Here is a 26,067-nt window from a genome sequence, read left to right as displayed (position 1 = left end):
CAAGCACATCTTGGCCAGGACGCTTGCCAAAGTCGGGGGTCCTTGACTGGCGCCAAGATTGCGGGGGAGGAACCCCAAGAACCCAAGAGGCATCAGGATCCCCGCAACCTCCACAGGCGTGATCGACGACCAAGTTGATAGTCGTCTATTCTGCACAACGAGGCGTTGGGCGAGGAGAACTCGATGGATCGCGATCCATATCTGAGCCCCGAGCTGGCATGTTTTAGTCTGGCAGTAGCTGCTCCAGCATGAACTGCCGAAGCATCCCTCAGCTCTGGCACGGATTGGTGTCTCTGACCCTGCGGACGAATGCCTCTGCTGGACTGAGACCACCTGGCACCCTCACACGTTTCACAAACTGGTCCCCTGGACCATTCCCACCTGTTTCGAAGGCGACACCCACGTGTTCCGCCTCAGACCCCCTTGGATCTTCAACGGTAAAGGAGCCGTAGGATTTCTGCCGCAAGGCTTCCAAGGCGTCTGCCCACGTGCCTTGCATCAGGTGAACCGAGCTCAGACGCATGTTCTCGACATAAGCCGGTAATCCATCTAGGAAGGCCACCAAGTCTGGCAGCGTAAGCTGGACTCCGGCGAGGTGTATGTTCTGGAGACGAGGCCATAGCCGGGAAACTAGGATGTCAGGATGCGAACCGGGAGAGGCGATGTCGAGACGAAGAAAACCGAGATTGGGTGTTCTGGCCAGCACCGAGCTTGCATAGTCGTGAGATAGCGTCTCCGTTTGTGGCTGGTGAGAGATGAGGGTAAAGGCCTGTAGTTGTTGCGTTGCAGAGGCAAGATGGGACCGAGTTGCTACACCTGACCCGAGGTGACGCAGAGGTGTCTCGCAAGACAGATCAAACCGCATGTCATGGACCTGGCCTCCAGCCCTTGCAATGGCGCCTGGAAGTTCGAGTATAAAATCCATCTGCGGCTCTTGGAAGGCGGGATCCGGAGCAAAGGCTTCCCAGCCAAAGTCGTCTCTGACCAAGTCGGTCCAGGTTGTAGGAGACAACATCTCGTACCAGATGGGGCGCCAGGCAGATGGATCAAGGCCTAGCAGGCGACAATGTTCTCGGACCAAGACTTGGAGGCTGGCGGCGTCCAGGGTGCTGCACGGCTTGTCATCGTATATCAAGACAGTTCCGCGGGGCATGGTGGCCACAGCCGAGGCAACCGTGTCGACAAAGGTTCCGTCGCTTCGCAGCGCTTCTTGCTCCCTGTAGAGCCTTTGGTACTCCCCATGGACGAGACGCAGGGCCTGCAGCCACAGACTGTCGTCGTGCTCCAGGGGGGTGCTATCGCCGTGTCCGTCCAGATATCGGCGGAAGAAACAAAGGGCGGCTCTGCGATGATGGTCATGGGCGGCACGGGCGTGGAGGGCTGGTTCGACCACAAACTTGACAAAGCTGGCACAGAGGTCGCTCAGCTCATGGCGATAGGAATGTATGGGAACACGAACAATGCGAACGCCGCGGGAGATGGTGGGATGGTGTAGGATCTTGGTGAAGCGTTCGAGCGAGGCTTTGCGGCAGTCGACGGCCACGAGGGGCACCAAGAGATGGGAGCTTGCGGCGCAGAGTCGCTGGCAACTCAGACGGCAGCTCTTGATGTCTGAGATGTCGGCCTGTGGGAAAGCACCGCAGATTTGGATGAGAAGCTCATCGGGCAAGTCCAGAAGATGCACCATGGACGGCGGAGGGGTTGATTTTGCAGCTACACTGAGCTGGCCATGCCGGGTGGCTGGACGGAACCCTGAGGATGCGGGCTCCCACCGAAACCGCCCCCCACGTTTGGATCCCCACCCCACCCGACCCCGCCTGCCTGTCCAGGCCCGTCCCTACACCTCATCGACCTCGATACCTTACCTGCTACCTGGTACCAGGTGTCTTCTTCTACCGAGTACCTACCGAGACCGGGATCACCTACCATTGCTATCTTCAAGCTTTCCAATGGCCTTAAGCTAGGTACCTACAATCCTGATAAACACATGGGTTATTCCAACCCGTTTCAGTAATGGAATGCGGTCTGCGGGAAAACCCAAGCCCACGGATCGGCCGTCGACCTTGCATGCAATATCACAGCAGCCAACGGCCTTGGCAGCGGCTTGTGGAGACTGATAAGCCCTCTCACCGGGCAGGGTGGCAGGCCAAGCCAGCTCTTATCAGCAGCATCGCATCTTTCCCATAGGTAGACAAACCATTCTCTTATCTCGCCCAGACACACACACACACACCTAGAGAGAGAGAGAGAGAGACAGAGACCCCTGGGCTGGGCAATGGCCCCGGTCGCTGATAATACCGTACTGCACGGAGACGGCCGTTGCGTACAAATACTGGCGACGTCACCTCCCCATCGTCCAGGAGTCTTACCCTCCACCAAGCTCTCCCGTCACCCACACCCCTCACTCACCACTTCCCGTGCTCCCGTCGCTCATGGCCGAACCAGAGATCGTCCCCGTTACAGAGTGGCCGGAATGGTCCTCCAACCCCGACGGCGGTGACCCGCTCACCCAGGATCTCAACGCGCCCTACGACAAGGGCGACCTGGCCTGGCTGCTTGTCTGCACCATCCTGTGCTGGCAAATCACGCCCGCCATCGGCTTTCTCTATGCAGGCATGCACCGCCGCAAGGCGGCTCTGACCATGGTGCTGCAGTCCCTGTTCTGTGCCTGCGCCTGCGGCATCCAGTACTGGATCTACGGCTACAGCCTGTACCAGTCCCGAACCACCAACCCGATCCTCGGTGATCTCAGCCTGGCCGTCTTCAAGAATGTCCTTGCCCAGCCCAGCCTTGCCAACAGCGACATCCCCGACATCTTGTATGCTGCCTTTGGCTTCACCTTTGTCAGCGCCACCGCCATGATCTTGGCCGGAGCCATGCTGGAGCGCGGCCGCCTCTTTCCCAGCATGGTCTTCCTGCTCTGCTGGACGACGTTTGTGTACTACTTGTGAGTTCGGTCCTCTCCTCTTTGACACAGACCCAGATGTGGCGCCAGCCCAGCCGGACGGTCTGCTAACGACACCGACAGCCTCGCATACTGGGAGTGGAACCCTTCCGGTTGGTTGTATAATTTGGGTCTCTACGACTTTGCCGGTTCGGGCCCTGTCCACATTGCGAGCGGCTTCGGCGCCCTGGCCTGGTCCATGATGCTGGGCCCCCGTCTGAACGAGCACGGCGTCGCCCCCACCGTCAGCGACCGCAAGTCCAAGCTTGCCCACTACAAGCCCCACAGCCCGCTCCTCATGTGCATCGGCACCGTCTTCATCTGGTTCGGCTGGTTCGCCTTCAACGGCGCCAGCACCGCCAACCTGAGCCTGCGGTCCATCTACGTCGTGGTGAACACGAACCTGGCCGCGTGCGGTGGCGGCATCACGTGGGTCATTCTCGAGTACCTGTACAAGAAGAAGTTCAGCCTGACGGGCTTCTGCTCGGGCATCATCGCGGGCCTGGTCGGCATCACACCTGCTGCCGGATTTGGTACGTCTCTTCTTGGCCCTCTTTCTCCGTGTGCGGAATGCTGACAGGGGACCGAAACAGTTCCCGTATACGTGGCCTGCCTCGTGGGTGCCATCACCTCGGTCTGCTCCTTTTACGTCGTCAAGTACAAGTACATCCTCTCGGTCGACGACGGCCTCGACATCTTTGCCATCCACGGAATCGGCGGTGTCGTCGGTGACATCCTCACCGGCTTCTTCGCGGCCAGCTTCGTGCCCGCCCTCGACGGCGTGTCGGGCGCCTCGTACGAAGGTGGCTGGTGGAACCGCAACTTCCGCCAGATGGGTCTCCAACTAGCCGGCGCCACCACCTGCGCCGCCTGGTCGTTCTTCGTCTCGTGCCTCTTGCTGTTTGTCATCAACAAGATTCCCGGTCTCCATATCCGCGCCACCGAGGAGCAGGAGGTTCGCGGCCTGGACCTGAACTACCTCGAGGACCTGGACTTTGAGGACGGCCTGGGCCATGGGTGCATGATTTCCGAGGGTGCTTCCCGGCACTCCAACACGCCGCCTCAGCGGGAAATTGTCAAGGCCGAGGGCGGGGAGAAGAAGGAGTAGAGTTGGGGGGGCGATGTGAATGTGACATGATTGATGACAGATGTTGCTGTTTTTATTTTTTAGGGAATACGGATACCCTGGGATGCCCTCACGAGGCGTGTAGATCATATCATAGACCAAGCAAGGCAGGCAGAGCAAGCGGGTTGTGCATAGTGAAGCTATTTTGTTGCCAATTTCAGGAGATTTTACACGATACACTAGGTGATACTTTGGAGCTTCCCCTCGCTGACCAGCCGTCTGATGGTCTCGATGGAACTTTCCACGGCCCTCTTGGCGGTCTTTTGCACTCATCCCATGTCATCAGCACTGTCTTTCGCTGCCGTGGTCAGTCAGGCTGGGCACGCACCGTCTTGAACCTCTCCTCGAGAGCTGCCGCGTCCGGGGAGCCGTCCTCGACCGCGTCGTCCCTTGCCTCGAAGACATAGGTCAGGTACAGGTCCTCCCCGTCCTTGCCGGGACCCTGGCTGACGTGGTTCCACACCCTGGTGCCGTCGTCCTGCACAAAGTCGACCCTGTGCGGCGGGAACAAGGTGCATACCTCCTTGACCTCCCCTCCCTCCCCTCCGCTCGCGGGCACGGGGGCGGCCTGGCCAAAGTTGACATAGCGGGTGACGACGAGCTGGCCGGCGGCGTTGGTCTCCTCGGAGGCTACGGCGCAGGACTCGATCACGGGCACGAACTCTTGGGCATGGCGGACTTTGCGCACCAGGCCGGCCCAGACTTGCGGGGTTGTGAGGACGGGATGCTGGCCTGGCCGGTTGATTGGGGCCGTGTATGCGATGTTGATGAGCACCATTTGCGTTTGGTTGGCCTAGGTGGTGGTAGGTAAGCGTGGGTAAAAAGTAGAGAGAGGTAGGTATAGGCGGGGGTCCATATACTAGAAAGGCGGAGTTCCCCACGGGGCACCCCGACTTGGTGGAGCGGTGGGGGTGGTGGGGGCACTGGGGGGGGCCAGCATTGGAGCAGCGAAAAGCTTGAAGAATTTCTGCACCACAAAAACCGCCCCTCTGTGCCCTTCCCTTCCTTCACACACCATGGCATCGCACTTTCCCCTGCTGCGGCTCCCCCCCACCCCTCCCGAGATTCGAGGCACCATCTACCGAGCCTACCTCCTCGTCGACGATGGCTACGTCTACAGCTCCGACCGCAACAAGCTGCGAGTCTCGGACGGACGGCCGATCGAGCTGAGCCTCGCGTACACCTTCCGCCTCGTCGCCGCTGAGATGTCCGGCCTCGCGCTCCGCGTCAACACCATCGCCTTTCGTACCGCCTTAACCGAGTCTATGCGCACCAGCCTCTGTCGCTTCGAGTACCTCCTCCCCTATCTGCGCTAGCAGAACCAGGAGTTGATCAATCGCACCGCGAGCAACATGAGCCCCGAAATGATAGATAAGATCCGCGAGGACTATCCTGACTTCTATCCTTTCTTCGATGGTGGTTATTGGGACGAGCGGGAGCAGGGCGATGACGACCCGCCTTTTTGGCGCGACGGTGGTGTGCAAAATGTTTTGAACGAGGTGCGTGTGTATCATCTATTGAGTGCTCGCCGTTGGCTGTCTTGTGTGCCGATGGTTTGGTGTGTCCCCAGGCTCCCCCCCACTGGCGCAAGACGAGAAAAGAAGTAGCGCTCCTTGCTGCTGCCGATCCCCGACTGAAGCAATGCACGTGGCCCCACTGGGACACCCTAGAGTTCCCATGTTCTTTCAAGCAGCACCATCCCCATATTTTTGTTGTTGGCATCCTCATGGCCGAGTTCTTTTTGTCCTTGTTAGCAGCGGAGAATCCGTCTTGTCCAGAGGTGGCCTGACGGTGAACCTGCGAAGCGAAAGGCGTCTTGACAATTGACACCTCCCTCCTCATTATCTGTGTCTTCATCCACATGCTGCGCCAGCCACATCATATATCCCAAACGTGGCGAGCGCAGACTAGCATCAATCACACTGCTTATTCTTTCTACATGGAAAGCCGCTGATCGGTCACACCCGAGGTCACGCGATTGCGAGCAAGAACTATCAGTTTAAAATAAAAATAAAAACAAAAAAATGAAACAGTCACCAGTGACTGACAGTGTTTGATTGACTGAGCCTAGCTGAAGCGAGCTTCCTTTTTGAGAATGTTGACACTCTCAAGAAGCACAAGCACCCGGGGACGCTGGGCTGTTGAGGCCCAGGTAGGTTACGCTGCGAAGGGCGCGTCATACGATGAATAATTTAGAAAAAAATATAAATTAAAAAGATAATTTTTTTTAAAAAAAGAAGAATAAAAAAAGACTAAAAAAAGGATTGAAAAAGATTAAAAAAATAAAAAAGGTTTAAAATAGAAAATTCAAAAAACAATTTCAAAAAATAAATTCAAACAAAAGGTTTTTTTTAAAAAAAAAAGGTATGTATAAAAAAATACATATAAAAAACAACCATTTTTCCGTTCCACAAGAAACCCAACCAACACAACGAGCTGCCAGATCAGCATCAAAGGGACCTGTGACGCTGGTTAGAGAAGAGCAAACACCACGTAGGATTGATGGACAAAAGGCCAACACTTACACGACACGGACACGATGTCGCTCCCCATCAAAGCATCGAAGAAAGCTTCCATCAGGTTAGCAGCAAGACCCAACTGGAGAGGTCACCAACATCACAGGATGACTTACCTCACCACCCGCCGCAAAGTCAAGTTGCGGCGCACCAAACACCATGCCGCATCGAAAACTGCGTTTGTTCCCATTGTACCGCGGAAGCCGAACGACCCACGCAATCCAAAAGTCGTATCGTCACAGCCTTCGAAAGGCCTGCGACATATCTATTAGTACCGAGAGTGTGCGGGGCAGGGGGGGAGAAACGGAACACGCTGACCGGTTGTCGATGATTGCCGAGCAAGCAAGCGTCGACGGTGAAGACGCGCTCTGACCTCCTACCTTTGACGAGATTCGGATTGATATCCTTGGCGTACTTCGGCCCTGGGTCGGTAGCTGAGAGGCGAGAGTGTGTTTCGGGTGGTGCCGTTTGGGACAGTTGGAGGCCTGCTCAAGCTCCATCTCAGCAGTCTTGGGTGGTAGCGCGCAGCGTGTGCGTAGGCCTTGATGATAGGATGTTGCGAGGCGATGAGACGATACTTCCTGTTTCCAAACACCTTGATTGGTCTGTCGCTTATGGCGCGGAGATTCTTGTAGTGGTCAGAAAGCTGATCATGACAAGCATGGTGGACTGTGGATTGGCCACCATAAGAGACGGTCGACAGTCCCAATGCGCAACTCGTGCAGGAGCAATTCTGATGGCGGATATTTGACGGCGCCTGAGATAACCACCAGACATTTCCTCTGAGCCGCTTCGAGCATCTTCAAGGCCGTGTTCCAGCTGTCCGCATGTCGCTTGTTGTCGGGCCGGTACCACGCGGCGCCGGCGTAGAAAAGCACGGGTCGAACATTGGAGCAGAAGAGACTTCGCATCTGCCACGTCGGGGGTCCTCTGATGGAGCTGGAGATTCGCCGCATGTACTGCTCGATTTTGAGAACCTTGACTTGAAGCTGCGGCAAGCAAGGCAGGGTCAGCAAGAGCAAAACATGGCAAGAGATCCGGGGTGCACCACTCACATGTCTGGCATGATCAATCCAGCTGAGATGACTGTTGAAAATCACACCCGGGACGCGCAGCTTGCGCACGCACTGGCCGGCCGACATGCTGACATTCTTCGGAAGGTCCTTGGGGGGGCGAGTTGTTATCTCGAGTTTGCCGGAAGTGCATCATGGCGTACTTGGCCGGGGCGAATGTGACACCGTTCTCGTCAGCCCGTTTCTTCATGGCGTTGTACGAGATGGTGATGATCTTGAGGTTGGTCCGCCAGTCGGGAGAGATGATGATGATGGTGTGGTCGTCGGCAAACGCCATGGCGTAACACTCCCCCTCCCCCCATCGGAAGGACTGTTTATCCGAGCCGTCGCGCAGGCTCAAGGTGGGAATGTCAAGGCCAGCGTGGACACTGGTGAAGGAGTGGTCTTTGGTGCTGTTGAGTCTGAGGCCGCAAATGTGAGGGTCTGGCTTGGCGATCAGAGGTGTAGTGGCTGAGCATAGTTGTAGGATTGCGGCAATCAAGAGAGGGGAATATAGTTGGTGCATCGTCAAGCGCCAGCGTTTTCTATGGCTTGGTAATCGTGATTGATTTTTGAAGTTAACAAGTGAACGCAAATTATGGTAGTGCAAGTTCCAACTAGGTTTCTGGAGGTAGCAAAATGCGGGCAGGTACAGAATCATTTGTGTCACGCCCGACAACCTCAGGTGGGCCTGCTAGTGGCTCCCGGTAAGAATAAATGGACGTCAACCTTGCACCTTGTGACAGCATGTGTAGCCTTTCCTACAGCGGTGATCGGCTGGCAGACACAAAAAGCAGTACATCTGCTCAAAGAACATTAACACCACCCCTGCATCATTGTCTCGAGCATGGCTACATTGTCAACCAAAATTTTCTCAGAATCATTTAAAGTTTCCTTTGATTATGGAAGCCACAAGGTTCAAAGATTCGATTGCCCCTGAACGCCCCTGTTCGTGGGTTGCCCTAGCAACAAAGAGTAACAAATAGCGGGGCCCCCAAGAAAGGGGCTTGACAAAACGAACAAAGATCTCAAGAAACACCAGCAACTTATCACTGATTCATGCAAGTTGTGATATATCTCTCAGATCATTGCTTCCAACTATCCATTGGGGTTTGCAACCCACCCAGGACATCTTGATCACAGTTTAAAACATAGGAGCAACATCAAATCGACCAGAATCTATGCTTCCATCCATGACAAAATAATCAAACCCTCTTCTCCATCTGTATTATTACGCCTTCTGCCGACCATGGTTACTCTCCTCATCCGACAGCTCCACCAGTCCAGTAACACTCTCACAGCTCCTCCCCGTGTTCGAGTCCTTGTGCGGCCGCAAGAATATCCCATTATTCCCCGACGGCTCAATATGGGCCGAGATCTTGGTCGTCACCGTCACGCCTCCTTCCCCCTTGGAGATCGGGTCAAGCTCGTACGACCTTGTAGACTCTCCCATCAGGCGCGGTAGGACCTTTCGCAGGAGGAGTCGGAAGCTAGGCAGGCAGGGACAGATAACGCCCACGTCGATTTCGATGCCACTCCACAGGGAGAGGTCCACCGTATCCTCTGTTACCGGTATCAGCAAAGCAACCTTTTGACCCACAGAGAGAGAGAGAGAGAGAGAGCACCCCAAAGACTTACTAGTAGGGTTGACAGCCCGGGTGGTTGCGTTGATAGTCTTGAGCCGGATCAAGCTGATGACAATCACACTAAAACACAAACCAGTTAATCTCGACGCTCCAGCGCGACGAACAAGGACAAGCCTCCACTCACGCTGCGCCCACAAGAAACATCATCGACCCCATCAACTTCTTCTTCCAGTGCAGATTAAGCGACAGCAGCTGCGGAAACGGCAAAGCCAGCAGCCATAAATCAAACGCTATCCCCGTCGCCGCCGCCGACCAAGCCATCGCGTTGAGGTTGACGCACTGATCCTTCCCAACGCCCTCCCACGCCGTCCAAAACGCTGATATCGGTTGGCACTGAAACAAAGAGGCGAAGAAGAAGGCGATAGTGTAAATAATGTTGAACACGCCCGTCCAGACAACCACCTTGCCCAGCCTAAAGTTGGACTGCGCGGGAAAGACTCGCAGGTAAAAGAGGATGATGGAGGCGCGGATGAAGAATCGAGTCGTCACATACGTCAACATGGTGGCAAAGTACGTCTGCATGATCTTGGTGATGTTGTCAAACGGTACGAACCAGATGTCTTTTCCCATCCCAAAGTGGACCGCCTCGATGTACAACCCCGTGTACGCAGCACACCCAGCCTGCGACACAAAAATCCACAGTTAGCCCGACGAAAAAAACCACTCCCACTCCAACTAACTGACCAGCACGGGCTTACAATGGCGAAAAAGTTGCACAAATCATCCCACCAGAACCAGGCCTCCGTCACCACTCGGGCTACCAACCGCAGAGCCACGGCGGCAATGGCGAGACCCAAAAAGATAGAAAAGGCGGGGAGAAGCGTCCGGTCTCCCTCATTGGGATGGTCGCACCATTGATACGTAATGTTTTTGGCCGCTGGCAGCGTGTTAGCCGGTGACTTTGGGAACTCGAGACGGCACCGTCCTCACCGAGAGTCTCCCTCGGGGCGCAATGGGTGCGAACGCAAAAGTGGGCCTCTTTGTCGAACCTCGCCGACGAGCATATGCATTCGTTGTCGTGTGCGGAACACTTGGCGTCCCGGATTGCGTCCACGACGCAGGGCAACTACATGCATGAACGACAAAAAACGTTAGTCTTCTTGTTTTCTTTTTCTCCCCTCGTACTTCCCAGTGTGCAGCCATACCGCGCATGGTGGTAGCGCGAGGAGCTCATGCTCCAGCGAGACTTGCTTCGCGCCGGCGGCGACCGTGTTGACGAATATCAAGAGACACAGCCCAACAAGGGCGTAAAAACGTTGGGGACTCTTCATGGTAGGGCACCCGGTGATGTCGTCATCTGTTGCGGCGGCGTAGACCGGGGGAGGGAGCAGGCGGGAGCGGCGGTTGGCGTGGGGCTGGTGGCCCTGGAAGAGGTCAGAAGTTCAAAACATCGTCTTTCCAAGCCAGAAGGGAGCAAGAGATGGCAGCGGCCCATGTGTTTTAATAACCTTCCCCTGGGCCAAACAGCGGAGACAAAAAAGTCATGGGGCGGGCCCGGAAACAAGGGCCTGGACCCAGCCGTCAGGTTGCCAGCGGGGCGCCGACAGTCATGCAGATCCTATCAGACGGAACGGCGACGGCACTGGTCTGTTTCGCACTCGCATCACATTTTTTCTCCATTGTCTTGCGGATACCGGAGCCTCACCAACCAAGGAATCGGCATTCATTTTGCGGTGGACCCGGCACAGCATTGCCCGAAAGGGGTATCTATCCCTTGCTCCATCGGCCGAGTCTATACTAGGTGACTGTCGGGCTGTGGAAGTTGAGACAAGATCTCATCTGCGGATGACATGGCGTACTTCCAACAATTGATGGAGGTGTCCAAGCCTATCCAAGCATACCTAGATATATAACTGCCCCTATGATCCCACGCCGAGCCAGACGGACAAGAAGCATAGAACAGTGTCAGAAAGTAACTAGAACTTGACGGGTGGAGCCCTGCCAAGGTGCCAAGCATTTGTCGACAGGGGCATGGGAGCCCGATTCCAAGATCTCGGATTGCCGAGGTGAGGGGTTGAAGATCGACGGCTGGTGAGTTGCTTTTTTGACGTGGGTGGTCATATCCATTTTATTTTCCAATGGAAAGCTTGCGTTGACGGCACCGAGAGCTTCCAACATTGATGCCGAGATTTTTGTTGCCTCTTTGCCGTCCGGCGGAAACTTCAATGTCCCCGACACCATCGAATGGCTATTTGGTAGCGTGTTGGGGCAAATCGGCATCCCGGTGGAGCTGGCTGGCTGCTGGTTTATCTATGCCGAGTTCAGCTGAGTTTCCGAGCATCTGGAGCAGCTCTGTGGATTGGGACCTACAATTAGATTTAGAAATGTAAAAAAAGGGGGATACCGGCCCAATTCCACTCATCATGCATGCCTGGCTTTGGTCGCACAAGTTCTCCTCTCCTGTACCTTATCATGGGAGGCTCCTCCCGCTCAGCAGGCCTTGTCGCAACTCGAACCATCGCTGACAGCCATGTGGCAGCCCCACTGGGGGTCCGCTCCTCACTGAAACCTTCAATCGGAGAAATTGAGGTTCCAAAAAAACATACATTAGCTTGCATGTTATGCGCGCTCCAACCAAAGGCAACAAATTGGCTCATTTCTGTTTGTCTGTGGCAAGAGCACATCTCCACCCCCAGTTGGTTGCCTGCCAACCTATCCAGGCTCGTGATGATTGTGTAGGTAGGGCTCCAATGACATAGTGTGGAGGGCTGACAACAGCCGTGAACAAGTCCACCACTACCTTCAGGGGTGAATCAACAAACCCCCCTCATGTCACACAAAAGTCTACCTTCCATGCATAGACAACCAACAATGAGAACTTGAAACATCCAACACAATCCATTATCACCAATAGAACCCACCAATCCCATTATCTTTCAAAGACCCGACCCTCTCAACTCCCACAATAAACACCCCCCTCCAGCCCTGCACAACAGGCACAATAACTCTCTCATTGTCACCGCCTTCAATCGTTCCTTCTCAAGTCAACCACCAATTCAAGATCCAAACACACACACACACACAATGGCCTCTCCAACCCCTCTCTTCTCTTCTCCCCTCCAAAACTACCCCCTCATCTCAACCAATCTCTTTGCCTTGGGTACTAGTCCATCAACCAAACCCTCAAACTTCCATCTTGACAACCCACCACCACCCCCACACCCAAAAGATGTGCTACTACCAACGCATAATCCACACCTGCGGCCACACCTTCCACATCCCCCTCTTCGACCGCCCCTGCGCCCACGTGGGCACCCCCAAGTGCCGCCCCCGCCACCTCCTCGAGCGCCTCAAAAACGCCCGCAAGTGCTCCGCCTGCACCACGCCCGAGGACCTCGCTGAGAGCAAGCGTGACGCCCGCCGCCGCCGCCGCTGCCCCTCTCGCCGCGAGCGAAGGGCCATGATGAAGAAGGCCTCGTCTTCCCAGCTTTGACCGAGCGGTAAGCAATTGGCAAATCTTGACTCTCTCTCTCTCTCTTCCAAAAATGAGCATTGTGCTGACACAGCGACACCGCAGCTTGCACAGCCGAGAAGGCTCTTTGTCTTGCAGATACCTGGCTTCGCTGGGAGTTTAGCATTTGCTTTGTTTTGCGAGGGGAACCCGAGTTTGGGATTCGACTTGCAGCGGCATAGCTATCTTTGGCCGACTTGGGTTGGGAGGAATACCAGGACGGTCATGATGATGACGACATAAAACCACGACGGCCTCCTGGTTTGGTGCTTCATGACTTGATGACATAGAATATACACTAGCCGTTGCCTTGCACCGCCCATACTTCCCTTCTATACCTGGCTTTGTATCATTGACAACATCTGATGTGGTTCTTGTCGTCGTTCACAAAGACAACATCGGCAGCAAGACAAGCAAGACACCCACACAACAGCCACATCCACACAGTATTGAGCAAGCATTCCTTCATTTGTTCTCCCGCAACCCCTCGTGTCCTATAAGTACATGTACAGTCAAAAAAGATCCCGGCTCCTCCTCGTCCATCTACACCATTCCCCAGCACGCACCAGTCCATCATGTTATCTGTCAAAATTCCCACCATAACCTCATTATCTAGCCCTCCAATTCTCAGCCACCAAATCAGAAAACCCACCATCAGCCTCGGCGCTGACTGCCAGTCAGCAAAACATGCAAATGATATCAGAAATATTGGCACATCCCGTGTGCATCAAAATTGGGACAAAACTGGAGTGTCGAATCAATAGAACTTATCATCCTTGCCGCGGACCGCCCATCGCAACAGTCTCTTGGCTCGACTGGCAAACGGTTGTGAAATGCGCGGAATCATGATCGTGTTTGGCACGCGCGACCGGCATGCCGCCACTGTGCAGTCGTTGTCGGCCCAAGCAATTTGCAAGTCATCCGCCCACCATGTCTCTGGCTTGCCAGCCACTGACAATGAAATGTTGAGTGAAGTCAGATTGGAGAATGGCAACGCAGCCGCCGAGTCCAGAATCTGATGGCTGAGGCTGCAGTCGGTCTTCTTGGAGCAAGCAGCCACCTCAAAGGTATGACGTGCCTCGACAACGTCGTCGGTGCCGTTCCAGCGCAGACCCGTCATGTTGAAAACACAGGGGTCAGATGTAGAGTCGCAGCCAAGACTGACACCCAAAAAGCTGAAGTGAAAGCAGGGATTGGAGCGCAGCTCCGCGAGACCAAACTCGGCGACTGGCGACACCGAAGAATTGTGCTGGATCAGCTGCTGGCCAGAGGAAGCCTTGAACTTGGTGCGAGGCGGGAGAACGACACTGAAACCATTGGAAAAGAAGAATCGGTGATACGGGAAGGGTACTGGCATCGCTGGGAAACTGCTGGCCTCGGTATCGTTGTCGGTCGAAATGGTAGGGATGTCATCAAACTACAATACGGTCAGTGCTTCGGTTGTGAGAAAAGAGAGACAGCACCAAGACATACCTTGAACACCACTGCTCCCCGATCTCCAACCGCGCCGCATGTTGAACCAGGAAGTCCTCGGCTGGAAGTGCTCACATTCGGGCTAGTGCTGGCAAGACTTGTGGCAATGGGGGCTGCAGTGAGGCTGGAAATGTTGGCTAGCAAAGAGCTGGCGGTTGTTGGCAATGCTGTGACTGTTGGTACAATACTGTCTGAAGTCAACAAGAGATCGCTGCTCGATGATGTGTAGGTGGTAGAGGTGAGACTTGGCTGAGTAGATGACGTGCTGTTGTCCGAAGCAGTTGGAACAGAGGTCAAGACAGGCCCTGGTCCAGAGACAATTGTGGCATTGGGCGAAAGGACAGACATGATTGATGATAACATGGCCGCCAGATCTGCGGTGGAAGTCGTCGATATTGGAAGAACAGACGCGGTGAAGCTGATATCAACCGACGCGGGCTGTGAAACCGGCAGACTGGAATCCGTGAAGAAAATGCCTTGGCTGGAAGACGCCTGAGCTGTTTCCACGGGGTTCCCGTACCCTGGAGGAAGGTCACCATAGCCTGCGGCCGGACTGCTGAAGGCATAGCCGCCAAAAGTGCTGTCAGACAGAACAACCAACGTGGTGGTTCTTGCGTGTTGCCCATGACGGTTGAATTGGGTTTGCGGTGGAGGCATCAAATCCTCGGATTCATTGGCAGGAGCTTCAGTGTTCTCGGGCTGCGAAGGAGACTCGGTGTTTTCAGGCTGCGAAGCCGGCAACTCGGTGCTTTCAGGAAGGTCGCCGGCTGAAGTGTCCAATCCCTGGGAGCCCAAAGCCTGTCCTGTCTCTGTGGGCGCCACCACCACACCGGAATCGCTGCTCTGGGAGATCGCCGGGGTCCCAAAAGGCGTGAAGGGAGTAGAGACCGAGCTCAAGAGAATAACCGACGTCAGAATGGCCGGAGACTCGTTGCAAGTGCTTGTCGTAGGCCAGCCAGCTAGGGCGCTGTCTCCCGCCGACGGCCAGATTGTGATCACAGAGTAGGGAGGACTGACAGTCGATGGCCATAGTGTGATGACAGACAGTGAGGATGGAGACGTCGCCGAACCCAGGCCCGAGATTGTTGGAGAGCCGTGCCCCGTCGAAAAGGTTGTGCAAGTGGTGTCAGTCGAAGTTGGCAAAGGCCAGAGGGTGATCTCGGACGGAGAGGCACTGCCAGACTGCACCTCTAAAGTTGACGAAACAAACGACGTCAAGAAGCTGTCTGTCGATGGCCAAATGGTGATGACTGACGGGGCCACCGATGGCAGTATCGTGATCACAGAGGCGGGCGCAATTGGTGAGATGGTGATGAATTGAACCGTCCCAGTTGGACTGCTCAAAGTTCCGTCTACTCCATCGCCTCCGCCGCCGCCTGCGCTGGAGCTTGAAGGCGAGACAGGAACGATTGTCCATTGAGTCAAGATTGTTGGATTTCCATAGGAGTCAGCGATGGTGTATGTGGCCAGGGAAGGCGTAACAAGGACACCAGATTCCGATAATGTAGGGGTCGAGTCAGCTGGAAGGGTGACCTGTGTTGTCACAGCAACAACCGTGGAGGAGCCGGGTCCAAGAGAAATGGTCTGGCTGATGGTGACTTGAGACACAATCACTGTTTGAGGAGGAACCGTCCCAGAAGTCGATGATGACAAGCCAGCCGAAAAAGGTGGAGTGCCAGTAGGCACCGTGAAGGCAATGGACTCGGGAATGGTGACTACCACCGGTGGGCCTGAAGGAGGCGTGACGGTGATGACGCTATCGCTGGCGATTGTTTCCGTGACAAAAGCTTGAGTCGTCCCAGGTGGAAAACCAGAAACGCCAGTGGGCACAGTGAAGGCAACGGACTGGGGGATGGTGACTACGACGGGTGGGCCTGAAGGAGGCGTGACGGTGATGACGCTATCGCTGGCGATTGTTTCCGTGACAAAAGCTTGAGTCGTCCCAGGTGGAAAACCAGAAACGCCAGTGGGCACAGTGAAGGCAACGGACTGGGGGATGGTGACTACGACGGGTGGGCCTGAAGGAGGCGTGACGGTGATGACGCTATCGCTGGCGATTGTTTCCGTGACAAAAGCTTGAGTCGTCCCAGGTGGAAAACCAGAAACGTCAGTGGGCACAGTGAAGGCAACGGACTGGGGGATGGTGACTACGACGGGTGGGCCTGAAGGAGGCGTGACGGTGACCACGCTATTGCTGAGAATCGTTTCCGTGACAAAGGCTTGAGTGGTCCAGGCGGATGTTGCGGGAGCCAAAGGCGTGCCGGTGTCGGGAAGTGTGATGACCACAGGAGTTCCAGACAAGGGTGTAATGGTTGTGACGACAAGGCCCGGCGAGGCTGGCTCGACGCCAGGTGTCACTGTCACGATAGTCTGGGAAGCGGGAGGCGCAACAGTTGTAACAACTTGAGAAGTGGGAGGCGTGACCGTGACAGTCACGGGACCAGGTTGCTCGCTCGGCCAGGTGACAACGATAGGCGTGGCGGAGTCCCCGGTAGGCACGCTGGTAAAGGTCCATGGCGCTGGCACTGAAACGGTGGATGGGCCACCCCCATTGTAGCCCTCCGGGGATACCGTATACGTGACCGTATACTCGGATGCCGGCGAACCCAGTGACGCGGGGACGGTGTACGTCACGGCCACAATGGAAGGCGTTGGAAGACCCGAGGAAGGCGTTGCGGTAATAACGGAAGGCGTCGTTGTAATAACGGAAGGCGTAACAGTAACAATCGAAGGCGCAGGAAGGCCCAAGGAAGGTGTCACGGTCACAACAGAAGGCATGGCAAAACCAGACGAAGGCGTGGGAAGTTGCGAAGGAGACGTGACAGTTACAGTGACAAGGGCAGGTGCGATAGGCGTAGCGGTCCCTGACTGGTCCCTAGATACGGAGACTGGCGTAGGAAGGCCCCAAGACATGCCTGGTGTGACGGTGATGACGCCAGTATAGCCAGGAATAGTGCCGCTGGCCGAGACGGTGAAGCTAACGACGGAAGTGCCTGGCGGCGCAGGAACATACGACCAGGAAGACACGCCCGACGACAGGGTCTCTGTCGCAAAGGGTCCAACGCCTGTAGGTATCGAAAGGTCCGCCGGGGTCACAGTCACCGTGGCAATCGACAAATCGGTCAAACCCGGGGCCACGGGCAGCGTGTATGTGAGGGTGTATGGCGCCAGCGAAATGTCAGATCCGTAGCCAGTGTCTAGTGGAATGGTGACAAAGGCCGTCGAGTCAGAGCCCCACCAGTCGATGGAAGTTGTCGGGGAACCGGGCGCCGCCGAGGCAGGCGAGGTGAAGATGGTGACAGTGACAAGAGGGCCGGCCGAGGCACCGGAAACGCCAGGAGCAGTGATGATGGTGGACCAGGCTCCAGGGCTCCCGGAACCTTGGGGAACGGTAACGGTCAAAACCACGGTAGCTGTATTACTGGGGCCCTCTGGGATAGTGACCGTCACAACGCCCACAGAATTGGAAGCAGCCTCCCCGGGTACAGTCGCTGTAGCGACTGGTGTTGCATCTGGACCAGTGGAAGAAAGTGGCGGGCTTGGAAGCGTCACTGTCAAGACGGGGACTGTAATGGTGCTAATGACTGGCGCCGAAGGAGTGGGAATGGCAGGAACAACAGGAGTTTCCGAGGACTCGCAGGTGGAAGAGGCGAAAGAGGGACCATTTGCCAAGCCAGAAGAAACCAAGGAACCAGAGCCGGCACCACCATCGGCGGGAAGAGTAAATGTGAAAACTGACGGAAGCGTGTAAGACGCAGCGGACTCGCCGGGAAGAACGATAACAGTGGCCTGGCCAGACGTTGTAGTGGTGCATGTTGTGTCGGTGAGGGCCCAATCCTCCCTGCAGAGCAACAAGAGTCAGCCATGCATCAAGAAAGTCCATGGTGAAAGCACTCACGCCCGTGGTACGGCGACCGCAGAGGATAGCCAGGCTAGACTGGCCAGAGCCCCAACAGAGGTGTGGACACGCATGGTGTCGTGGGTGCAGGATGTTGCAAAGGAATGAATGTCTCCAAACGAGCGGAAATGGCAGCGTGCTGAGGGATGGTGGACAAAAGGAGCCGAAGAGGGACAGGAATGCGGACGGAAGAGAGAAGAGGGAAGATGGTCTGGCAAAGATGTCAAATGTTAAAAGGTGACAGGTGTTGTGGCCCAACATCCAAGATGTCTGCTGCTGAAAAGACAGGAAAGAGCGTGAGGTGCCTTCCCGGTCTGTCCATGACGTCCGGTGACAGCGAGTGGTGCCATTCTTCTGTGTGCCAGATTCATGGTAATGGGAAGGAGCAATGACTGTGCCATGGTAACAGGTAGCCATGAACTGTTACCTGACGTACATGATTCTGGAGGGGACCTTCTTTATACAGAAGTTAATGTTTTAAAAAATAATTCAAACGTCTTAAAAAGAGTAGGTAAAAAGCCATAAAAAGTAATTCAAATACCTTGAAAGATAGTTAAGAGGCCTTGAAAATAGTTTAAATACCCCAAAAGATGATTCAAACACCTCAAAATATAGTTAAGAGGCCTCAAAACATGATTTACAGGCCTTTTATTATATTATGAAAACGGTAAGTAAATCGGTAGATACCTAGGGAGGGCCGCGCTCGCAACACCATAGGGGGTGAGTAAAGGTTCCCACTGTTTTTCTGAATTTCTTATCAATATTATTTGAGACCTGTTAACTATCTCTTGAGGACTATTCAATATGTTTTAACGCTTTTTACCATCTCTCAAATGTCTTATTGTCACATTTATAGGTCTTAAATTATAGCAAAGAGGCATGAAACGATAGTTGACAGGCCTAAAGCCGTTTTCAACATGTATTGAAATCCAGTAAAAGTCATGGAAAAACAGGGGCGAATGTGTTGACTGTGGATTTCTTGAATCGTGGAGGTTGACACGATTCCGGGCTCGTGAGTGTAGCTTGCTCTGTCATCCTCGCAGCTGGTTCCTTCCTTAGCTGTCTACGCCGTTCCTCGGGGGCCATTCAGTCACCAACACTTGAAGGAAGAGACGGAAGGTGAAAATTGCAATCGAAGTCTGGAAGTCAGCCCGGGTAATTTATTCCACTCGGTCTTGTTCTGACGCTGGTCCCGGCTCCAGCTTGCCTGGTCTCCAGTTTCCCAACATTCAATGACCCGGGAGCGGAAGTAACTCGTTACATGATTGAAAAGGCGGGTAATGTTTCCATATCAGGGCACCACTGTTGCTCTTGCATTCCCGCAAGGGGTGGTCATGATTCTTGCATTTTCAAATCAAATCCACAGACTGCCCGACGGGAGACACTGCCCAGGCTCCTTCCTTCTCCACTCGAAGCAGCAGGCAGCCATCAAACTTTAAAAAGGCCCACTCCACGCGAGCACCATCGTCAGACACCTGATGGCACTTGTACTTGCCATTCGTTGCACTTTCCTTTCTGTTGAGGTGATTTGAGAACAATAGAGGGAGCATGGCAGCCATATGGCAACACAGCGATGAAGAAACAGTAAAATAGTTGATGATGACAACGATGCAAAGCAGATACTCAAAGCCCATATCCTCCTGCTTGAAAAAAAGTATCCCATGGTATCTGTGGTACCCCATCGCTGGAGTTCAAGATTTGATTGTCCCAGAGTGTCTGCATCATCATGGTCAGCACATGTCCCAACAGGAACCATCTAGCCCAAATCTTTGAAGTCCAGGCACTTACCCAATCACCCCCCAAATTCGGATCCATCAGCCCATCCACATGTCCCAAATTTGGAAGGTCTTGCTGGAATCCATGTCCCCAAGTGACAGCCGCCTGCCCGTCCAGCGGCAACTCGCCTCCGGCAACAGGTGCCCACCCCGTGGGAACTATCGTTTGTGGAGCTTGCGACCCGAGCCCCGGCGCTGGATGCAGCCCCGTCTCCAGACCAGCAAACGTCATAACTGGCACTGCCGGATACGAAGAAGTCTCAAGCCTGTCGTATGCGCTATTGTTACTCGACTCTGGGCTCCCATCAAGGCTCTCGCCCGTGGACAAAGACAGCATTTTTGTGAGAATGTTGAACGCCTTGTTGGCCTCGGCCGACTCCTTTCGCCTCCCTTGCCAAATCAGCCGTGATGTCCGCAAGATATCCAGAATCTGGTCCTTCGTCATGATCATCTCGGGAGACTGCTCAACCACCGGAGGGCTCCGCCCTTCCCTGGCTTTGAGAAACCACAGCTCTAGACAGAGGATCATATCCGCCAAAAGAAAGTTGTGGGTGCTCAAACTGCTCAAGAACCAATGGCTGCGCTCGTGCGACAAGCGGCCGCCCGTCTGAAGCTCGCAATGAACGTCGTACTGATGACGGAGCGTCTTGGTCGCAGCTTCGAGACAGACACGCCGAGAGTGCTCGTACCGCTTGTCTTTGCGGGCGTAACCCATGTACCGTCGGTGCAGGACGATGCGGCACTTGAGAAACAGCAGCTCGAGCTGGTACCGTTGCATGATAATGTCTACCGGGTCTACTACCGACTGGCTGAAAGGTCGATAGCGGAGGCTGGGCGGGAACTGAGTCGCGAGCTCGTCAATCTTTCGATCCATGCGCATAATGTCGGAAAGCCCCGGCGCCTTTCGCGAGCTCATGGCCGTGGTGATTTCGGAAAAGACATTGACGATGCGGCCCTTCATGATGCACCACAACGTCACCGTTTTCTCTGTTTCTGGTCGTGATGGGGGCAGCTCCAAGGTGTTCTCGTCAAAGTCCTCGTCGTGAAGGTTTCGCGGAAGGGCTGTGTCGTACAAGTCGTTTGGTATGTTGCCTGGCAGACCAAACTGAAAACCAATCAGAATATCCACGTCTCTCAACACGGTCCACAGCCGCCGGCGCATTTCTCCCTCGAATGGGGACATGTCTGGATAGTGCTTCGGGTCTCGGTGCAGGCCCATGTGCATGGCAAGGCGGACGATAATGGACAGTATGACCGAGACGTTGATATGTGCGTCTTGTTGGCCGAGATATTCCGACCCAAAGTAAAGAATCATGGCTTCCAGCTTGTAGCGCCAGGGCTTGGTGTAGTCACCCAAAACCAGACACTGGGCACACCGGGCCTTGTAGATCCTGTACGCCTCTCCAGCATCGCCGAGTCCGCCGGGCAGCTCTTCGCCACTCTTCATATAGTACAACGAGGCATTACAGAACATGGCAAAGAGAAGGGCGAGCTCGGTGTAAGTCATGGTGGCGGGGTGCTCCCAAAAGGCTTCGTAGTGCCTGAGAAGACTGGGCATGTGGAACATGATCCATCCTGGTTCTTTGGCCTGGAACAGACGGGCAAGCAGTCGGTCAGCAATAGCACGAGGAGGCAGATAGCGAATCAGCTCTTCGACAGAGAGCCTTGGCCAGCCGCCCAACAACAAGTCGGGTTGTCCTTGACGCTCAAGTTTGGGCGGAACGATGGGATCATCATCGTCCTGGAACACATCTTCAGGTCTGTCCAGACTTCCGGTGATACTTAGAACCTGTATTGATTTTGTTAGAACTTGTGGGTATAGATGTGATGCAAAAGGTGGAGGCGTACATCGCTGAGGATAGATTCCCAGTGGGAGGCATCAACGTAACGCAAATCGCTCAAAATCATTCCAGCCGTCTCTCTGACGCGGGCTGATATGCGGGGAAGGTCATCCTCCTGGAAATCGTCACCAAAGTCGGCGGCCACACCGGCGGTTGATTCAACAGGGACAGCTTCACGGCGTTGGGCTTTGAGAACCTGGACGAGGTGCTCAAGGTGTCGGAGCCGGGCATGCACGGCCGAGTCGTTGGCAGCGGGCTTGGAGCGGTGGCTGTCAGGTGCAGGTGCTGTCGTCGTAGCAGGATTCGTGGCGTCTCTTGGGTGATGACGCGCAGGAAGAGCCGGTCCGGGGCGGGACCCGCCAGTGACATAGGGGATGAATTCACAAGTAGCCTCTATCCCTCGCTTCATGCACTGGTCGCATGGGGTTTGGCGGTCACATTTCAATCTTTGAGAATGTTCAGTGTCAGCTGCCACCTGTCAAAATCTGAGCCAGGTGCTTACTTCTTGTCCCTGCAGGTTGTGCAAGAGAAGCGGATGCGACTTCTCTTCTTCTGTGCTGCTGTCGAGGATAACTCCGGGCCGGACCCGGCGCCCGTCCCCGCTTGCCCAGTCTTCTCCGGGATCACAGCTGGCTCTTCCATTTCAAGCTTCTGTTTCTGTTGTTCTTGCGGCAACTTATTGACAAGAGGAGAGTGTTGATGTCGTCAAGTGGCTTCACCAGTGCCTGGCGAAAGGAGAGGTAGTGCCAGCATCCAACCACAGCAAGGCGACTGCTGTTCCAGGTTGTCCCTCTTCCCAGCCGCTCCCATAAATCCGGGCAGCCAGGCTCATGAAGCATCCTGCGGTCGTAGTGCATGGTTGATGAGGTAAGCAAATCCTGCGACTGGTTCGGCGAGGGAGGCTGAAGCTATGGCTGATGGTGGTGGTCCTGTTCAGACTTGGCATTGGCCATGATGGTTGTTCCGAGTGTTTTCTGTCGGCGCTATTGCCATTCAAAACCTTAATGCTCAACGCGGTGATCGATTGTGGTGTCTTATTTCGCAATTTGCATCACTGATCCCGTTCATGGCCCCGAAAGCACACGAACTCTCAGCCCTAACCCTGCGTTTGGCACCGCCCCGTCTCAGACCTCGCAATCTGCCACCCTGTCGGAAATCAGTGTAATCCCTGCAGAAAGTCAAAACCCTGTTCCTTGCCCCTTGTGCTTCCCCACCTTTCCTTTCCAAGACTGTGTGCGACACAGTGCCTGTTTTGACCCCGCACCTGCAGACGGGAGCTGCGAGCTCAGCTGTTTGTTGAACTTTGATGACGACGCGATCCCAGCTTCCATCATTCGACTGTGTGGGCAACACCACCCATCTGTCAGGCGCATCGTCTCGCCTTTTCTCTACCCGCCGACTCTAGATTCCATCATGCCGCCCAGTACACACACCTTGACTCGTCCCTTTCACCGCTTGGCGCATCTGCTATCACGCGCCGCCAGGGCCGCTTGGTACCCCATCCACGGCATCTGGTACTTTTTGCGACACCCAGAATTCTACCCCATCTTCGTCGGCCGGCTGCTCCCTCTCTCTATCATATCATTCCTCGTCTACTTTATCTTGTTTACCTTTACTTTTATTCCCCAATTTTTGCTTCTTTACATCTTCCAAGGACGCGCCGGCGCGTTGATAAACACAACCGTCCTCGTGCTGGGAGAGGGTCTGGTGCTGATACAGGCGCTGTTCGAAGGCCTGTTTGTCGACGAATGTCGCGTGGATATTTTCGATGTGAGAGGAGCTGTTTCGTCATTTCCTTGTTTTTTTGCGACCACCCTACTGATGTTTTGTTGCTTAGGCCACCTTGATTAACCATGGCTTCGTCGACCTCATTGCGCCGCAGCGCGTCCTCTTCGTCGATGCCCCGAACTCGGTCAAGATGCTAGGCAAACCCACAAGCCGCGCCGAATACTCGCCGTTCAGCTGGATCCAAATCTTCGAGCTCGTCGCCTGCCTTCCCCTCAACCTTATTCCCTACATTGGCACACCCGCCTTCATCATGATAACCGGGTCGCGTGTGGGAAAACTCTCGCACTACCGATGGTACAAGCTGCGTGGAATTGACAAGAAGACCATGAAGAGAGATTTGCATTTCAAGAGCTGGGACTACCTGTGGTTTGGCACAGTGGCTATGGTTCTGCAGCTAATCCCGGTGCTGAGCTTCTTCTTTTTGCTGACCACCACTTCGGCGGCAGCAATGTGGGCGGCCAAGATGGAAGAGTTGTCTCGTGTGCGGGTGGGTAGGCCAGTCACTGCGCAGGACCGAGTTGAACAGGAAACAGACGACCCGGTGTACCACGATGACCCTGTCTAGATCACCTCAGAGCGAACAATTGATACCCAAATATCTACTCTAATTGCTTACCTACTGACAGTAATTGGTGAAGCGACGTCGGGCCGACTTCATCTCGGACTTGCAAGAAGTGGCGCGCCGGTGTAAGCTGGACGGCTAGTTGAGTTTCAGCTGTGCTGCTCAAGCTCACCGAGGGATCCATCAGTGGAGCACCATCACCTGGACAACCAAAGCTCAACGTCGACACATTAAAAACAACGATCGATCGATTGCCAAAAGAGTGACTACTAGAATCATTGCATCCCCCCCATACACAACGAAATCCCAGCACCTACACCTCCAATCCCAGCATGTACATGTGTCCCCCTTTCAGCCCGGCATTTTCTTTCCGCTGTGCGCTCGTCTCCCATATACCAGCACAATCACTTAGCAGATCCCCCACTTCTCCAAGAAGCCATTGAGCTTGCTGAAGCAGCCAGCGCAGCCGCACAGCTGAACCAAATGTTAACAACCTCGTCTGATAGAGGAAAGGAAATGACAAACCTGGTCCTTCTTAGCGCACTTGAGGATAGCCTTGTAGTCATCATCGTCGATGGCGTTGGCGACGCAGACGGCCGAGCTGATGACGCTGATGCAGTTCAGGACCTTGCAGGAGGCCGGAGGGGCGAAGGCGAAGACTGTCGGGCGCCGTGTTAGCAGGCTTCAAGTGAGCGTGAGAGAGAAAGGAGTGCAAAGGGGGGGGCCGACTGACCTTCGGCTTCGTTGAAGGCGGCGCGGGGAGTCATGTCCCTGGCCATGGGGGTGAACTCGGTCTCGGCCTCGGGCTCGGCAAAGGGAGCGGCGAGGGCGGGGGTGAGGAGCAGGGCAATGACAGGGAGGAAGTTGGCCTTCATTTTGAAAGATTTTTGCAAAAAGAGCTGGGTGCTGGTTTGTTGGAGGTGGTGTCGAGTGCTGGCTGGAGACTGCTGCTGCTGCCGAGGATGGGAATAGACTGGATAGAGAGGGGGATTCAGGGGGTTATATACTTTTCTTTGGGACAGTCAAAGAGACAAGAGATGTCCTCGCTTGTAATTCCTCTTGTCGTAACGGATGCTGGCAACCGGTCAAGATCGTCAGACTTGAAGCGGAGAAAGCCCACATCTAGCGATGGAGATATTGCCTCTCGCTTCTTTCGTTTCATCGAATGCAAAACATAGAGTGTTTACCACTGAACAGGGATACGGTTGAGTCTAGGCAATATCTCATGATGTTGGCAGAGCAGTGCTGCTCATGTCTCTGATTGTCCACTAGCTGAGGGGTTGAGGCAGGATGGCCGAAGCCTTACACCTTTCAGCACTCTGAAGAGGTGAAACAAGACATCAGCCGCAATGAAAACGTGCATGCTAAGACTGCAGATGATGTGGGCAATATATGACTTGCCGTGTGAGAAGCGGGTACAGCAGAGTGGTTCTTGACTACTTCATTTTTGGTCTCGTTTTGGACACCGATCTCAACTCGACTATTTGTGATAGGTTTGCTCTTTACATACCCATCACCATGGCCCTGTGTCTATATCACATTGGTCGAATAGACAATAACAGAGTTGATAAACTGTTATAAATCTAGGGCAAGAGATGACTACATTGTCCACAACAAGTCACTGATCACATCCTAAAGTTCAAAGGCCAGGAGTCTAGAACAAAAATGGGCAAGGTAGGCGAGACTCGAAGTCAAATGTTGCAATAACCGATCAGGATTGTAACTTATCCATGCTCTCAACCCGAGACGCTCTTTGTCATCTGGAGCTAAGAGGAACCATTCCGGAGATGTTATAGATCCTTGATTGAATGCCGTGAAGAAGCGAGTTTGTTTAGCGAGCCGTTGGGACGGGATCTTTGGGAGCTTTTTACACATCGTAACCATCGAACGGGCCTCGCCGTATTTACTTCGCTTGCCCACATCGGGCAAACGCCCCGGGGCCGGAAACGTTACATTGGACGGCAAAGAGAGCACTTTACGCTTGGTAGTCGTGTA

At 54.6% G+C, this 26,067-nt stretch overlaps 10 protein-coding genes across 10 annotated transcripts; 3 read left to right on the top strand and 7 right to left on the bottom strand.

Annotated features, from left to right (window-relative positions):
* The first annotated feature begins 247 nt into the window (after window positions 1-247).
* On the top strand, window positions 248-4,233 carry QC761_507100 (uncharacterized protein). The gene is made up of 3 exons (XM_062879932.1): window positions 248-2,947; window positions 3,029-3,477; window positions 3,538-4,233. Exons 1-3 carry the CDS (start codon window positions 2,433-2,435, stop codon window positions 4,050-4,052), a joined length of 1,479 nt encoding a protein of 492 aa, XP_062731187.1. The 5' UTR covers window positions 248-2,432; the 3' UTR covers window positions 4,053-4,233.
* On the bottom strand, window positions 269-1,687 carry QC761_507095 (uncharacterized protein; the record flags this gene model as incomplete). The annotated part of the gene is made up of 1 exon (XM_062879931.1): window positions 269-1,687. The coding sequence occupies one exon, from the start codon at window positions 1,685-1,687 to the stop codon at window positions 269-271; it is 1,419 nt and encodes a 472-aa protein (XP_062731188.1).
* On the bottom strand, window positions 4,064-5,062 carry QC761_507110 (uncharacterized protein). The gene is made up of 2 exons (XM_062879933.1): window positions 4,399-5,062; window positions 4,064-4,330 (listed from the first exon to the last, which is right to left on the bottom strand). Exons 1-2 carry the CDS (start codon window positions 4,846-4,848, stop codon window positions 4,250-4,252), a joined length of 531 nt encoding a protein of 176 aa, XP_062731186.1. The 5' UTR covers window positions 4,849-5,062; the 3' UTR covers window positions 4,064-4,249.
* A 1,416-nt stretch (window positions 5,063-6,478) lies between these two features.
* Window positions 6,479-8,164, bottom strand: QC761_507117 (uncharacterized protein; the record flags this gene model as incomplete). Its single annotated transcript, XM_062879934.1, is given in 6 exon segments — window positions 6,479-6,530; window positions 6,703-6,840; window positions 6,967-7,167; window positions 7,271-7,575; window positions 7,642-7,713; window positions 7,727-8,164. The coding sequence occupies 6 exon segments, from the start codon at window positions 8,162-8,164 to the stop codon at window positions 6,521-6,523; spliced, it is 1,164 nt and encodes a 387-aa protein (XP_062731185.1). The 3' UTR covers window positions 6,479-6,520.
* A 428-nt stretch (window positions 8,165-8,592) lies between these two features.
* Window positions 8,593-10,820, bottom strand: QC761_507120 (uncharacterized protein). The gene is made up of 6 exons (XM_062879935.1): window positions 10,430-10,820; window positions 10,215-10,350; window positions 9,983-10,161; window positions 9,409-9,905; window positions 9,277-9,344; window positions 8,593-9,201 (listed from the first exon to the last, which is right to left on the bottom strand). The coding sequence occupies exons 1-6, from the start codon at window positions 10,553-10,555 to the stop codon at window positions 8,870-8,872; spliced, it is 1,338 nt and encodes a 445-aa protein (XP_062731184.1). The 5' UTR covers window positions 10,556-10,820; the 3' UTR covers window positions 8,593-8,869.
* A 1,633-nt stretch (window positions 10,821-12,453) lies between these two features.
* Window positions 12,454-12,717, top strand: QC761_0082110 (uncharacterized protein; the record flags this gene model as incomplete). The annotated part of the gene is made up of 1 exon (XM_062872859.1): window positions 12,454-12,717. One exon carries the CDS (start codon window positions 12,454-12,456, stop codon window positions 12,715-12,717), a length of 264 nt encoding a protein of 87 aa, XP_062731183.1.
* Window positions 12,718-13,492: 775 nt separating this feature from the next.
* QC761_507130 (uncharacterized protein) lies at window positions 13,493-18,180 on the bottom strand (the record flags this gene model as incomplete). Its single annotated transcript, XM_062879936.1, has 4 exons — window positions 13,493-14,152; window positions 14,209-16,082; window positions 16,371-18,049; window positions 18,107-18,180. The coding sequence occupies 4 exons, from the start codon at window positions 18,178-18,180 to the stop codon at window positions 13,493-13,495; spliced, it is 4,287 nt and encodes a 1,428-aa protein (XP_062731182.1).
* A 708-nt stretch (window positions 18,181-18,888) lies between these two features.
* On the bottom strand, window positions 18,889-22,689 carry QC761_507140 (uncharacterized protein). The gene is made up of 4 exons (XM_062879937.1): window positions 22,225-22,689; window positions 21,730-22,168; window positions 19,895-21,670; window positions 18,889-19,822 (listed from the first exon to the last, which is right to left on the bottom strand). Exons 1-4 carry the CDS (start codon window positions 22,362-22,364, stop codon window positions 19,730-19,732), a joined length of 2,448 nt encoding a protein of 815 aa, XP_062731181.1. The 5' UTR covers window positions 22,365-22,689; the 3' UTR covers window positions 18,889-19,729.
* Window positions 22,690-22,774: 85 nt separating this feature from the next.
* Window positions 22,775-24,157, top strand: QC761_507150 (uncharacterized protein). The gene is made up of 2 exons (XM_062879938.1): window positions 22,775-23,492; window positions 23,560-24,157. The coding sequence occupies exons 1-2, from the start codon at window positions 23,136-23,138 to the stop codon at window positions 24,073-24,075; spliced, it is 873 nt and encodes a 290-aa protein (XP_062731180.1). The 5' UTR covers window positions 22,775-23,135; the 3' UTR covers window positions 24,076-24,157.
* A 138-nt stretch (window positions 24,158-24,295) lies between these two features.
* Window positions 24,296-25,023, bottom strand: QC761_507160 (uncharacterized protein). The gene is made up of 3 exons (XM_062879939.1): window positions 24,806-25,023; window positions 24,598-24,731; window positions 24,296-24,546 (listed from the first exon to the last, which is right to left on the bottom strand). The coding sequence occupies exons 1-3, from the start codon at window positions 24,945-24,947 to the stop codon at window positions 24,481-24,483; spliced, it is 342 nt and encodes a 113-aa protein (XP_062731179.1). The 5' UTR covers window positions 24,948-25,023; the 3' UTR covers window positions 24,296-24,480.
* Between the last annotated feature and the right edge of the window lie 1,044 nt (window positions 25,024-26,067).

This window comes from Podospora bellae-mahoneyi, chromosome 5 (assembly GCF_035222275.1).
Source record: "Podospora bellae-mahoneyi strain CBS 112042 chromosome 5, whole genome shotgun sequence".
Lineage (NCBI taxonomy): Eukaryota > Fungi > Ascomycota > Sordariomycetes > Sordariales > Podosporaceae > Podospora > Podospora bellae-mahoneyi.
This window is presented reverse-complemented; position numbering and strand designations above follow the sequence as displayed.

Coding starts and splice junctions, on each gene's coding strand:
- QC761_507140 (XM_062879937.1), bottom strand. CDS start 22,364: ATGGAAGAGCCAGCTGTGATCCCGGAGAAGACTGGGCAAGCGGGGACG. Junction 22,169..22,224: donor ACAACCTGCAGGGACAAGAA/GTAAGCACCTGG, acceptor ACATTCTCAAAG/ATTGAAATGTGACCGCCAAA. Junction 21,671..21,729: donor GGGAATCTATCCTCAGCGAT/GTACGCCTCCAC, acceptor AAATCAATACAG/GTTCTAAGTATCACCGGAAG.
- QC761_507120 (XM_062879935.1), bottom strand. CDS start 10,555: ATGAAGAGTCCCCAACGTTTTTACGCCCTTGTTGGGCTGTGTCTCTTG. Junction 9,345..9,408: donor ATGTTTCTTGTGGGCGCAGC/GTGAGTGGAGGC, acceptor TTTGTGTTTTAG/TGTGATTGTCATCAGCTTGA. Junction 9,202..9,276: donor CCGGGCTGTCAACCCTACTA/GTAAGTCTTTGG, acceptor TACCGGTAACAG/AGGATACGGTGGACCTCTCC.
- QC761_507110 (XM_062879933.1), bottom strand. CDS start 4,848: ATGGTGCTCATCAACATCGCATACACGGCCCCAATCAACCGGCCAGGC. Junction 4,331..4,398: donor TCGAGGAGAGGTTCAAGACG/GTGCGTGCCCAG, acceptor TGAGTGCAAAAG/ACCGCCAAGAGGGCCGTGGA.
- QC761_507100 (XM_062879932.1), top strand. CDS start 2,433: ATGGCCGAACCAGAGATCGTCCCCGTTACAGAGTGGCCGGAATGGTCC. Junction 2,948..3,028: donor ACGACGTTTGTGTACTACTT/GTGAGTTCGGTC, acceptor CGACACCGACAG/CCTCGCATACTGGGAGTGGA. Junction 3,478..3,537: donor CACACCTGCTGCCGGATTTG/GTACGTCTCTTC, acceptor GGACCGAAACAG/TTCCCGTATACGTGGCCTGC.
- QC761_507160 (XM_062879939.1), bottom strand. CDS start 24,947: ATGAAGGCCAACTTCCTCCCTGTCATTGCCCTGCTCCTCACCCCCGCC. Junction 24,732..24,805: donor CGCCTTCAACGAAGCCGAAG/GTCAGTCGGCCC, acceptor GGCGCCCGACAG/TCTTCGCCTTCGCCCCTCCG. Junction 24,547..24,597: donor AGTGCGCTAAGAAGGACCAG/GTTTGTCATTTC, acceptor CATTTGGTTCAG/CTGTGCGGCTGCGCTGGCTG.
- QC761_507150 (XM_062879938.1), top strand. CDS start 23,136: ATGCCGCCCAGTACACACACCTTGACTCGTCCCTTTCACCGCTTGGCG. Junction 23,493..23,559: donor GTCGCGTGGATATTTTCGAT/GTGAGAGGAGCT, acceptor TTTGTTGCTTAG/GCCACCTTGATTAACCATGG.